This window comes from Nelumbo nucifera, chromosome 5 (assembly GCF_055504915.1).
Source record: "Nelumbo nucifera cultivar China Antique chromosome 5, China Antique-T2T, whole genome shotgun sequence".
Taxonomy (NCBI): Eukaryota; Viridiplantae; Streptophyta; class Magnoliopsida; order Proteales; family Nelumbonaceae; genus Nelumbo; species Nelumbo nucifera.
Window position 1 is genome coordinate 1,833,196 of NC_142653.1, and position 12,802 is coordinate 1,845,997.

Genomic DNA, 12,802 nt, shown 5'->3' on the forward strand with positions numbered 1-12,802 from the left:
TTGCCAAGAACAGAAAATTCTAGGTTTTATACAACATATATATATATTTTTTTAATTTAACACAATAATATTTTATTCCTATAGGTAAAAGAGAGGAGAAGAACTTGAAGCTTTTTCGAGAGAGAGAGAGAGATTAGTGATGGTGGTTGGAGACTTTTCTCTTTTTTGTTTTCTGTTTTTTGGACAAGATAATTACAATAGTTAAAGGAAAACTTTTCTCCCATAAGTTGGGTCCAAAGATGACAGAATATTGAGAGGAGAAGAAAGACAAAAGTGTTTTGGCAAGGATGAAAAAAGTGACCGTTGGTTATGAGTTTAGCGGATAGTTGATAAAGACAATTAAATGACACTTAAAGGGCATTTGTGTCTTTTCAAATTCCACTTAACAGTTGGTTAACGAGATTGTTGTGTTTCGAAAGTTCGGGTACTAGATTATCGCATTTTAAAATTTGGGGACTAAATTGTCACTTGAGCCAAAATACAGAGTATTAATCGGGAATTTTCCCTTAACAGAATTCAGGTTATGTTTAAATCTTTCACCCTAATATAAAAGATTGCAACGAGCAATAATCTCATCACCATCACAACACTAGCATATCAAAATTGCAATCGATGCCTTATTTTTCGCTAGTTATTATCTCAAACTTTTCTTTTTGTCTTCTTTTTTCTTGTTATAATTTTGTATCAAGAACTAGTATCGTTATGAAATAATCCTGATTTTGATAGTTTTACATACAAAGCATTGATGTGTCACCAACCAGCTTTTTATCCTTCAGGTAGATTGCCACACAATTCAATTCCACTTAAGAGCTTGTTCTAGGGGATGTTATTTTTTTGGATTTTGAGAGGGGGAAAGTTGGTCAATAGGATTTTGGTTATTGACCAAGAATCTTATATTCTTTTTTTTCAGATTACCTATGCTCTTTTCAGATAAGTGATATCCATCTCCTAAGTGGGTAAATAACTCAACACTTGAATGTGACAAAAATACCCATTTTAATAATGGATTTTATAACTAAAATGGCCATTTCCTTTTTACTAGAAAAATAAAAGAATATGAGTAAATACACTTACTTGGGTAAGTGTTTTCCGGGAAAAACTTATCCATGTAATTGTATTGAACCGGATATACCGAAAAGCAAACGGGGCCTAAGAGAGAACATGCCTGTTAGTTTACTGAAACGAGTCGGATATGTTTCCACTTTCCGGGATCGATTGAACCAGCGAGCTGGCTGCTGCTTAATGTTAAGGACTCAAGTTTGTTTTTTTAGATGGCCGAGGAAGTCAGGGATGGTGCCTGAAAGGATGGTAATGAAGAACATCGATTATTTGAGGTTATGAAGTTTGGTGATGGAATAGAGAATGGGTTCGGTGAGGCTGGTGACTTCACGGAAGTCTATCGTTCTGACGATGGTTTCGTAATGGAATTGGGGTCGCACTGGATGAAGCCCCAGTTACAGAGTTACAGTAGTCAATGTTGGGGGTTTCAATGAGGTAAGGTTGTCGGGATGTTCAGGGGTTTCTTGATTTCGAGGGGGCTATTGATCGTCTAGCTTGCAGCTGCCGAAGGAGGCAGAAAGAGTGGGGGAGGGAAGGGAGAGGAGACAATGAGCTTATTTGGACAACTACGTTTCAGCGAAGCAAAACGAGCATTCATTTACAGTCAGTCGATGAGGGAAGAGTGGTTCAATTGCTGAAATCTCATCACGGTCCCCATGGGGCAGGAGAAGGAATATGATGAGAGTTGGGTGGAAATGGAATTTTAGTAGAATTTTCGATCGTTGTGCACTATACTTTGTACAAACCGAGACTAAATTTATGGACATTGAACGCTACTTTCCCCAGGTTTTATGTCAGTGTTTAAAAAAATTAAAACGTCTAACACAGCAGTAAATTAAGGGGATGTTTGAAAGCGTGGCCGTTTTTTTGAAAAACGGTGTCACCTTAGATCCACATAGATGATTCAACAAACACCCACATAGATGATTGTTTGGTTACAAGCATTTTTTAAAAAAAAAAACGCTGAAAAACGGGCATACCTCGTAAATCGGGACCCAACCGTTGCATGAAACTTCAAATCGTTTTATACTTCGGTGAACCGTTGCCCCCAATGGTTGACTGATATGGCGAATATGTGGCAGAAAAACGGTGATGAAAATCACCTTACCAAACAGCATGTTGTTCACTGCCCAAGTGACAGAAACACTACCAAACATATCAAAAGGCATTTTTTTTTTTTTGTGAAAAACAGGTCTAGCAAGCATGAGCGTTTCTTTCTTTTCAAAACCAATCCCAAAAAAGCCCATACTTCCAAACACCATCTAAGAGAATAAATAATAATAACCTGTATATGAAGCAGCAAATTTATCACAAGAGCAGTATCTCAATTATGTAGAATCACAGGACTGGTGATGTTTCCCTTGTATATATAATAGCACATTAATTAAATGATCAACATCAGACTTCCATTGACGCCCTTCTCTACATTTACTCATTTTTCCCTCTAAGCAACCCTAAAGCATCCAATTTCTGCAACACGTTCTTCACATGCTTGGCCTCACGTTGAGACGAGATGCAAGCTTCTGACCCAAAGACTTGTCAGCCTGTAATTCGTAAGTAGACATTAATAGCATCAATTTCTTGTCCCCCCCACCACACACACATACACAAAAGAAGAAAATAAAGAAGGCAAAGAATGCTCATCTTACCTGAGACCAGTATGAAATCCAGATGCTACGGATCTCATGTGTAACCCTTGGGTCAGATAGAGCATCAATCCATCTTTTAATAAATCGTTCTTGCCTGCAACAAATAGAAGAAAAAAATAGTCATGTCAAGACTGAACCGCTTATTAGTCTTTATTAGTATAGCAGGAGTGCAGGTACCTGTCTGGGGCCCAGGATCTGTATCTCTCTCCAGGCTGCTTGAAGTTATTTTCCTTCTCAATAACACACTGCATTAAACATAAGGCTGAGTATTATCCATTTTTGGTTTCAAAACAATTATCCTTATGCTGAGGAGTTCAAGCAATAATTCAGTAAATCAGTAATAGAGCAGTACAATCTCTAAGTATGGGACAATTCATACCATTCAATTGGAACCGAGGTGTCCAATGAATGGTTAGAATTGTGTAGTAGCTCAGTGTGAGGCCATTCAAAATAAAGGAATCATGAACCCAGTAATCAAGCAGGTTTCCTTCAACAAAATACATGATTAAGAACCATAGAATTCAACTATCTCAAAAGTTGGATTAGTGATTTCAGATACCAACTGACCTTCTCACGCTTCCCAGTGCATATTTGTGGTGGGATGGGGTACCTCTCTGCATGGCGAACAGGATCATACCTTGAAGGGAAGTAATTGACCTGAAACAGCATTCTCATTAGGGAATAACCCAGCAGTAACAATGTGTCATCCAAACTAGCCTTAGCTACAGAAAAAGGGACAATAGAAATAAGAGTAGATTACCTCCTCTTCCCTGTGCAAAAAGTTCATGAATCCCTCGTGGTGATTGTTATGGTGAGCACACTTGGGAGCATTTGCTGGAAGCAACAGATAATTTGGCCCAAGACGATGCCTCTGAGTATCAGAGTAGGAGAATATCCGAGTTTGGAGTAACTTATCATCTGAATAGTAGACACCTGGGACCACAATGCCAGGGCAGAAGGCGAGCTGCTCATTCTCTGCAAAGAAGTTATCAATGTTCTTGTTCAAGACCAAACGACCTACTGGTTGCAGGGGAATAATGTCCTCTGGCCAGGTCTTGGTCACATCAAGAGGGTCAAAGTCATACATGTCCTCATGATCAGGATCTATCGTCTGGATAAAGAGTTTCCACTCAGGATAGTTCCCGGCCTGGATTGAATCATAAAGGTCTTTGGTTGCATGGCTATGATTGGCTCCTCCAACCAACACAGCCTCATCATCCAACAAACACTTGACCCCACAAGTGGGCTTCCAGTGGAACTTCACATAATGTGCTTTCCCAGCCTTGTTAATGAGGGTATAGGTGTTGACACCAGAGCCATCCATGTGCCTGTAATCCTGAGGGATACCAACATCATCAAAGAGGAAAGTGAACATGTGCAAACTTTCTGGGTGGTGGGAGAAGAAATCAAGAATCCTCCAGTTTTCCTGGATGTGAGACTTAGGATTGGGCTTGAGAGCGTGGACCATGTCTGGGAACTTCATTCCATCACGAATGAAGAACACTGGGAAATTGTTTCCTACTAGATCGAAATTACCCTGTGATCAACAGCAGAAGAAACACAAATTGGTCAAAATAATGAATATATAGTACATCAAATCTACCAGCTAATTTATCTTCACACAGTAATCCAAGCTTTATCCCAGTTCCCAACTATATGGGGTGGCTATCTTCACACAGTAATATTAAAAAATAAATGTCAAAGAAAACAGTAAGGTCAAGGCTAATCTACGTTGGTTAGGGCTGTAGTGCCAAGTAGTAAATTGGAACATGCTCAATTTTTAATTAATAAAAATTTAAGATTTAATAATCAATGAACCAGTATTTCATTCAAATTCACCTGGGATTCTATTTGCTTAATTTTTAGGTATGGTACCTTTTCAGTGCCATATAATAGCTTTATATCATTACTAATATTGTAAATGACTAATTCCCAATTTCTCATTTCACACACAAAGATGTCTAATTCCAATTCTCTCCTAGAGAGAGAGAGAGAGAGAGAGAAGCATTGTTAGGTGAGACTCCAAAAAAAAAAACTAAACATGGTCAATTAAGATGGTGTTTAAATATTTGAGTTATCATAGGTTTCCTTGTATTCTTGTAATGGATAAGACACTGATAATGAACAGAATGGAATAGCTGAAACAGGATTCTTGTAGTCAAACCCCATATGGTTGTGACAAGGCTTAGATCATCATCATCATAGATTTCCTTTTATATATTTTCTTTTTTCATTTTTAGTAACTATGGACTGTGACATACAGTGTTATGCCTGGGTTGCAAGCATGCCACACACAATCATGGTATGGCCATAAACCCAAATCGGAGTGACAGCCAAATTTCTCTTATTTTTTCCTTCCTCCCCCCTCCCTTCCAAATTCAGGACAATCCAAATTCACTTGTGACATTTTCCTTAAAATCCAAAATAAATTAAAGAATAGGCCCACAAAATAACTATCCAGACTTAGTGTAAGGACTATAGAGAGATCTTCCTAAGTAAACATATCCATGGTATTTTATATCTTTCACTAGTGTCTAATATAAAATAAATCTTCATCCATATAGTTAAGTAATTAAACCACAAACACATGGACATTTAAATGAGCTAAATTTTGCAATAAAAATAAAGATTTAAGTAAGCATGGTTACCTCTCTTGTATAGAATTTCACCGCAAAACCTCGAGGGTCCCTCAGAGTTTCAGGGCTGCCACGCTCATGAATAACAGTGGAGAAACGAACAATGACTGGGGTCTGAACTCCAGGGGCCCGAAGAAAATCTGCACATGTGAGGTGTGAAATATCATGTGTAACCTCAAAAAATCCCTTAGCACTAGCCCCCCTTGCATGAACAACACGTTCTGGGATCCGTTCCCTGTCAAAATTGGCAAGTTTTTCAACCAAATGATAATCCTCAAGCAGAATTGGACCTGTCAAACGAAATGGGATTCAGTCACGTAAGAACAAACTTGAAATCTAAAACAATATTGAAAAAAAAATGTTTATGCATATATGTCAACCAACATCTCCCAATCTTACATAAAATACAAACAAGTAATAAGCAAATATCAAATATAGAAAAATGGCATTCTAAAATTAAAATAGACCATACCTTGATAAAGAGTTAGGGGATAACTAATAATATCTATCGTGAACAATACTTGTCCTATCATAAATTGATCCCACTGAATTGAACTTGGTACAGAATAAGATTCTTTCTTTTTTAAATTTGATTGATTGTTAAAACCCTAAAGTCCCTCTACTAAGTAAACAAACTGTTTTGTTACAGGTCCTATTATGTGCCCATGATTTTTTGGTTCAACAGAGTTGCAATACTGAACACTAGAAATCAGAACAACAACGACAAAAAAGGCAATGATACCTGATTCCCTGTAAATTGCTTAAAGTGCACAGACATGTTAGTACATATCCATTGTGGTTAAGGGTTTAGACCAAATTTGGTAGCAATCAAGGAACTTCACGGTTTTGTCCTGATACATTGGTGAGCCCAGGTCATATGGTAATCAAGGTTTGAAATGATTTAAAATGCCTTCTAGTAGTTAACCTATACTCAGTGAACATGAAGAATACTGATTTAGTTGTTCTGTCAAAGCTAAGAAACTTTTCCAATACTTGCATATTGTTACCTATGCCATCTAATATTCTGATAACATGCTTCCACTTTAGTGTTTTAAAGATGATGCTTTCCTCAATGCATGTGTCCTGTCAACTTCAGTTTATTGTTCAGAAAATTTATTATGGAATTGAGGAAAAGAGTGTAAATGAATGGGATGAATAGATATTACCCCCACTATCCCTGACCTCCAAACAAGAAATGCACAACCACAAGCCAAGGCAAACTATCTGGTAAGTCTATATAAAACTGGAGCATGCACAGGCATCCTAAATTTTACACTGGCAAGTCTATATAATAACTAGACATGTTCACAGGCCGGGCTTTGGGCTAGGCTTGTTCAAATTTTTACACTTTTGGGATCGGGCTTTGGGCCAGGCCCATTCAAGTTTTGACAAAAGTTCAGCCTAAGCCCAGCCCATGAACAGGTCTACTAATAAGTAATAAATAAGAAGAACACAAACAATGGTGCTATTAAGTGTTTCTGGTTGAATAAACGCTAGAACAACTCTGTGTACAACTGTCCCTCCCCAGACCCCGCATTGCAGGAGCTTTGTGCATTGGCCGCCCTTTTTAAGCACTAGAACAACTATAAGAACATGGAAACTAACATAACTCCTTGGAGCACTTAAAAGAGACTTACGATGATATGTCCACCATGGTATGTATATAAGACAAATGGCTATCTAATATGTTCACACCTGAGTTGCAAGCAACATCTTCCTCTGAGTGGTAAGGACAGAAAATGGACATTTTACTCCTGTACTGAAAGCTAGCATGTTCGTTATGCAAAATGTTCATATCCAACTTCGAACAGATATACAGTATAAACGATTCATAAAGTAAAAAACTTCAACCAAGAAATTTCAAGACACCAATTTAGCTAACAGGGAGTTTACCACCAAAAAAAAACAAATAGAAAGAAAAAGAAAAAAGAACAAAAACTAACGAGCAGAACTTAGAAACGCAAAAAAGAATTTCGTATAAGTTGCCCCTTTCAAGAAATAACACTAGGATGAATGTGCCAGAAAGCAACTGAGTAAATGAAGGTTGCTTAGGGGAAAAGAGCATTGTTAAGTACGAATAAACAGTCAATCAACTAGTAACGAATAACTACCTCTAGTTCCGACAGTTAGTGACGAGTTATTGTTCCAAACAGGAGCACCAGAATTTGTGGTCCAGAAAGGAGAATCGAAGGCGGTTGACGGACGATACTGCACAAAATCAAGTAACGCTCTCAGAAAATAATTAAAAAAAACTGATATCAAAATCTATACAAGGTAAGGTTTCCTAACCTTTCCCTACTTTTTCCTTCAAACCAAACATAGCCTTAATATTAAGTTATATATTTTCCTAAAAAAATAATATGAATGAAACAGTAGGGAGAGAGAGAGAGAGAGAGAGAGAATTCTACGAAGCAGGGGAACATAACCAATAGATGAACCAATTCAATCTGTAGTATTGGAAAATTCTGTAGAAGAAGAAGAAGAAGAAGAAGAAGAAGAAGAAGAAGAAGAAGAAGACATTAAATGGAAAATCCTTGGAAAATATCGATAAAAGATGAAAAGAAACAAAGGACCAATCAAAATATTATAACAATAAAGTTAGATTCTTCGTAAAGGATAACAAATAACAAGTTAAAGTTGTATCGCAACTAAAATACCCATTAATCAAATCCGAGGACCAAAAAAGAAGGAAAAACAGGCAATCCCAAAAGAATTGAAAACCCATCAATCAGAATAAGAAATTCGAAAACCAATTGAAATCTACCAGAATTGAAACTAAATCAAACAACGAATCATAAGCAAGAAGCCGATAGATTAACAAAAATAAATAAATAAATAAGAAGAGCAGGAAAGCAAAACAACAAGAGCCAAACAATTGCTGCAATCATCAAACTACATACCAAAATCAGAACCAAGTAAAAGAGAGGGAAAAAATCAAAACTAGAATGAAGCAATATGCGTATACCTTGTAAGGATCCATGACCAGCGAAGAGAGAGAGAGAGGGAGGATAAGAACAGCGAACAAGTAACAACCACTTCCTGCTCTTCAAATCCTCTTATTAGTACGTATGTGGCGATCACACACCCAGACCGCTCGAACTGGATTTATAAATATTCGGACCTGCTTGCTTTGAACCGTAAAGATGGGTTCGAAAGTGACAAAAAATTCAATATCTCATGGTGCTTGTCTTCAATTCGCTCTCTGAACCATAAATTTTTTTTTTTTTAATTTACAATTTTTCGGGTGAACCACTGAACAACGTTCAACCTCCTAGATTTTTGTTTAATCCAGGAAAAAATACTTTTTTTTTAAATTGTGGGAAAAAAATGCTAACCAGGAAATGATCCAAAAAGGCCAAAAAAGTCTAATAAAAGTAGGAATTAAGTGGGAGCAGCAAGTAATCCTTGAACAGACTCCTTGACCGTCTGACCCACCAACTCACTGCTCTTAATGGTTCGATTGGTTCAACCATTCGCTCTAATCCGGTTAACAGGATGGGTCTACTCCTGTTAACGATGAGTCTATCATGTGGATTTTGTACGGTTAAAAGTAAAGAGGATGTAGATAGATAGATAAATGGATATATAGGAAGAGAGGTTGAGAGAAAAAATAGATAATATGAGAACGTCAATCGTTCACGGTTCCTTATCCTGTTTTGTGTTTTTCCTAAACTTCTTACCTTATTAGCTATCACTTCTGAGAAAGGATGATGAGCTGGACGTTTACATATGGTGACACGTAGATAATAAAGACCTTGAAACGTGTGCTCTAATTATAGAGAGACCTCTTGGACGAATTCGATTGTAGTTTTGGTTGTTTACGGGATAGTGTGAACGCGGTTGGGGATCGGAATATTGGCAAAGTCCCAGGGATGAGCTGAACCACAACCCACAAGAGCCAAGAGGGCATTCTACTTACGAGAGTTTTTTTTTTTTTTTTAAAGATTATGTTCAAGAAAAAATGCCTACCAAGAAAACACGAAAACTAGGGAAAAAACAGATTGCATTAATTATTAAGTTGTCCTCTCTTTTTTTTCCCTCAATCTTTCTAGATTCTTCTCTCTATGTTTACTCTTCTCGTTATGACATTTCTAATATTTAGCTTCCAGAGTTCGGGGGCCGGGGGCCAGGGGTTATGCTTATGGATCTGCGTGTCTGAGTTCAAATTTGCCACGTGTTGCACAGTGAGAACCTAGACCCATGACTACATGTAACGGTAAAAAAGTCAAATTACGTTAATATTGATTTTTTCGCAATTGAAATAGAATAAACGAAAAAAAATATCTGTAAGAAAGTTGCCACCCTCCTTGTTTTGGCTCATGCAAAATCAATAGAGGAAAGAAATTTTAAGACATTATTAAGAAGCTTGGACTGAAAATTTGAAGATATTTTTATTTTATAAATATATATTTACTGTATAAATCATATGCACAGCTGTATGTCATCATCATCTATGCCTTATCCCAAGTATATTAGGAACCCAGATTTCCTACTCACTTTTCCTACCCATTTTTTATCTACCGTGAATTATAATCACACATCTCTCAATTCAATTCATGATGAGTACAGAATGGGTAAGAAAAGTAAGTAGAAAATCCTAAATGGTATAATAGATGGTTACATTAATTTTATTTTATCAATGCATTCTATTTAAAGTTATATCTTACTATTTTTACCCATGTCCTTTTATATCTACCTTAGTAGTCCTTCTAGTCCATTCATTCTTCAACAACTAAATCATTTTAATCTACTTTCTCTCTTTCATCACTTATTGGGGCTATTTCTAAATTCTAAGTTCCTATAGTTGATTTTATTCATGATCCTATCTTTCTATGTTCCACACAACTTTTTTTTTCTTAAAAATAAAAACTTAAAAACAACACAAGTTTTTGATGATGTGCCAAATTTTGGGGATATTTTACAATGTAAAGCATTTTTCTTTTGCAGTTTCAAAAACAAATCAAAACTCAAAACAAAAACACAAAGCACATATCTGTGTGTTTTTCATTTTTAGATTGAGACCAAAGACACGTTTCTTGCATTTCTGATTTAAAAACATGTTTTCATTTGAGTATTTAATATTATTATTCCATGGATCATATGATTTGTGTACTAGAAAATTTGTTTTTGTTTTAAAAACCTTTGATGCCAAAAACATATGTTGTTTTTTGAAATTATATAAGGGGCCTTTTACAAATTTGTAGTGTAGAAATTATTTGCTTTATGGGAATAACTGGATAATAACTTGTTTTTGGTTTCTGTTTTGAAAACAAAAAGCGCATACGCAACCAATAATATGGTTTTTGTTTTTTTTTTTTTTGTCTTGAGAAACAATCTGTTTTCAACCAAATTGTTTTTAGAACTGATAACAAGAAAAACAATTCACGTTGTAGAATGCCCCTATAATTTCTGTTCTAAAAAAAATTGTTTTTGTTTTATAAACGATTATTTTGATGATTCAAAAAACATATGTTGAAAACATTAGTTCTTTCCTTTAAAAACAAGAACAGAATTAAAAATATGTTTTAGGTTTTTTTGCTAATGTGGCTATTCCAAAAATAAATAACAGCATTGTGTTAGTAGAACGCCCCGTTCAATTGGGCCCAAATTCTATGAGTGGACTATTGACAGAACGAACTTAATATGAACAATTCGGATCTGCTGCATGGTTATGAAGTTAGCCACAGTCCCAGTGTGGTACCAAGTTAATATCAGCATGCTAGATAGCTATTACTAGAATAGAGTAACAAAACTGGATTGGACCATCCAATTCAATCTAAATAAATAATAAACTTTATTTTAATATAACCCGAATATCTAGAACCAACTAAATTTAATTAGATTCAGATTGGATTGGATCAAAACCCAATCCCTTGAAATCCTTACCAACATCAGTCTTAGCAGTAGTGGCCTTGTTTTATTATAATTATCTTTTAGAAGATGTTTTTAGGGTTAGATAAGATAGGAGGGATTCTAATGATTAAATCTAGAACATCCTCTATCATCATCATCATCCATACTTTGTCTCAGCTATATGGGATAGACCCCTCTCTAATCCCTCTAAGGGGTCGTTCTTTTTTTGAATTTTGAGGGTGGGGGTGGGGGGAGTTGGTCAATAGAATTTTGGTTCCTATTAACCAAGAATCCCATGTTCTTTTTCAGATTTATTTGGGGATCAGAGAAGTGATACCCTTTTTCTAGGTGGGTAAATAACTTTCCCACCTAGGGGGATAGTTGCCAACACTTGAATGGGACAAAAATGCCCCTTTTAATAATGGATTTTTATGGTTCAAATGGTCATTCCCTTATTTACATGAGAAATAGAAGAACATGGGTAAATGTTCCCTAGATAACTACATTTACCTGGGTAAGTAACTTACCGAAAAGCGAACGGGGCCTAAATGATATATCGCAAGGTTCAAAAACTGATGCATACTGTATGATACGCATTAATACATTGTGATTTGTGATACTTTGAACCTTGCTCACTGCCATTAATTTTAATAGTTGTTTGTGGAAAACCATGGCACAAATTATACATTTAAATACAATTCTTGATACCTTATTTTTTAGTTGTTTTTTTCTATATTCTTTTTTTGTCATATTTCTGTTCTTGTGCACTTATGTTTTTGAACCCTGAATTTGAGCCTATCAGGATGGATTTTGATGCTCACTATGCCATCCTTGTTTAAACTGGACCATACTTAGCCCACCACTCCCAAGACCGTAGATTGCTAAGACCAGCTTCAATTGTTACAAATTCTAGAAAAGGCAGGGGCAAAAAGAAAAAAAAAGGATTTTGAATAATTTGATAATGGATATGGTACTAAATAGAACAGAATAGTAAAACAGGATTCATGTAACTAAGGGTGCAATGGACTAAATCCTGTCCAATCCAAAATCAATTTGGATGGATTGGACGGCCCAAAAAGACAGTGGATTGGATCAATCCAGTCCAAAATATTTATTAGATTGGATTGGACCTGATCCATCTGTAAAAAAAAATTATATTGGATTTGGTTGGATTAAGCCAATATCCAGTTCATTGATATAAGATAAGAATATAGGTGTTAATGGACCAGGTTTGGGTTGAAAACCATCTAAATTAAAATGAATTCGAATAAATTGAATGATCCGAACATTAAATTGGACGGTCCAAAATGGTCTAAATTATTCATTTGATTAGATTGAACCTGGTCCATTTGTAATGGACTCACATTGGACTGAATTGGGTTGGACCAAATCCAGTCCAATTGACAACCCTACATGTAACTATAGGTGATCATGGGCTAGGCTAGGCTGGGGGCTTAGCACTTGTAATAAGGGCTATAAGTTAAGCCTGGGACCAGTCTAATTTGGGTTCTAGTGAAACAGAAGCCTGGGCCTGGGCTGATTGTACAGTATACACAAAACGAAGGCCCAAACCCAGAATTTAACGATCACCCATACATGTAGCCC

At 36.1% G+C, this 12,802-nt stretch overlaps 1 protein-coding gene across 1 annotated transcript; it reads right to left on the reverse strand.

Annotated features, from left to right (window-relative positions):
- Positions 1-2,363: 2,363 nt before the first annotated feature.
- On the reverse strand, positions 2,364-8,324 carry LOC104603756 (catalase isozyme 1). The gene is given in 8 exon segments (NM_001302850.1): positions 2,364-2,603; positions 2,709-2,802; positions 2,886-2,953; positions 3,276-3,365; positions 3,469-4,245; positions 5,357-5,634; positions 7,456-7,552; positions 8,310-8,324. Coding segments are annotated over 8 exon segments (1,479 nt in total). The 3' UTR covers positions 2,364-2,543.
- Positions 8,325-12,802: the final 4,478 nt, after the last annotated feature.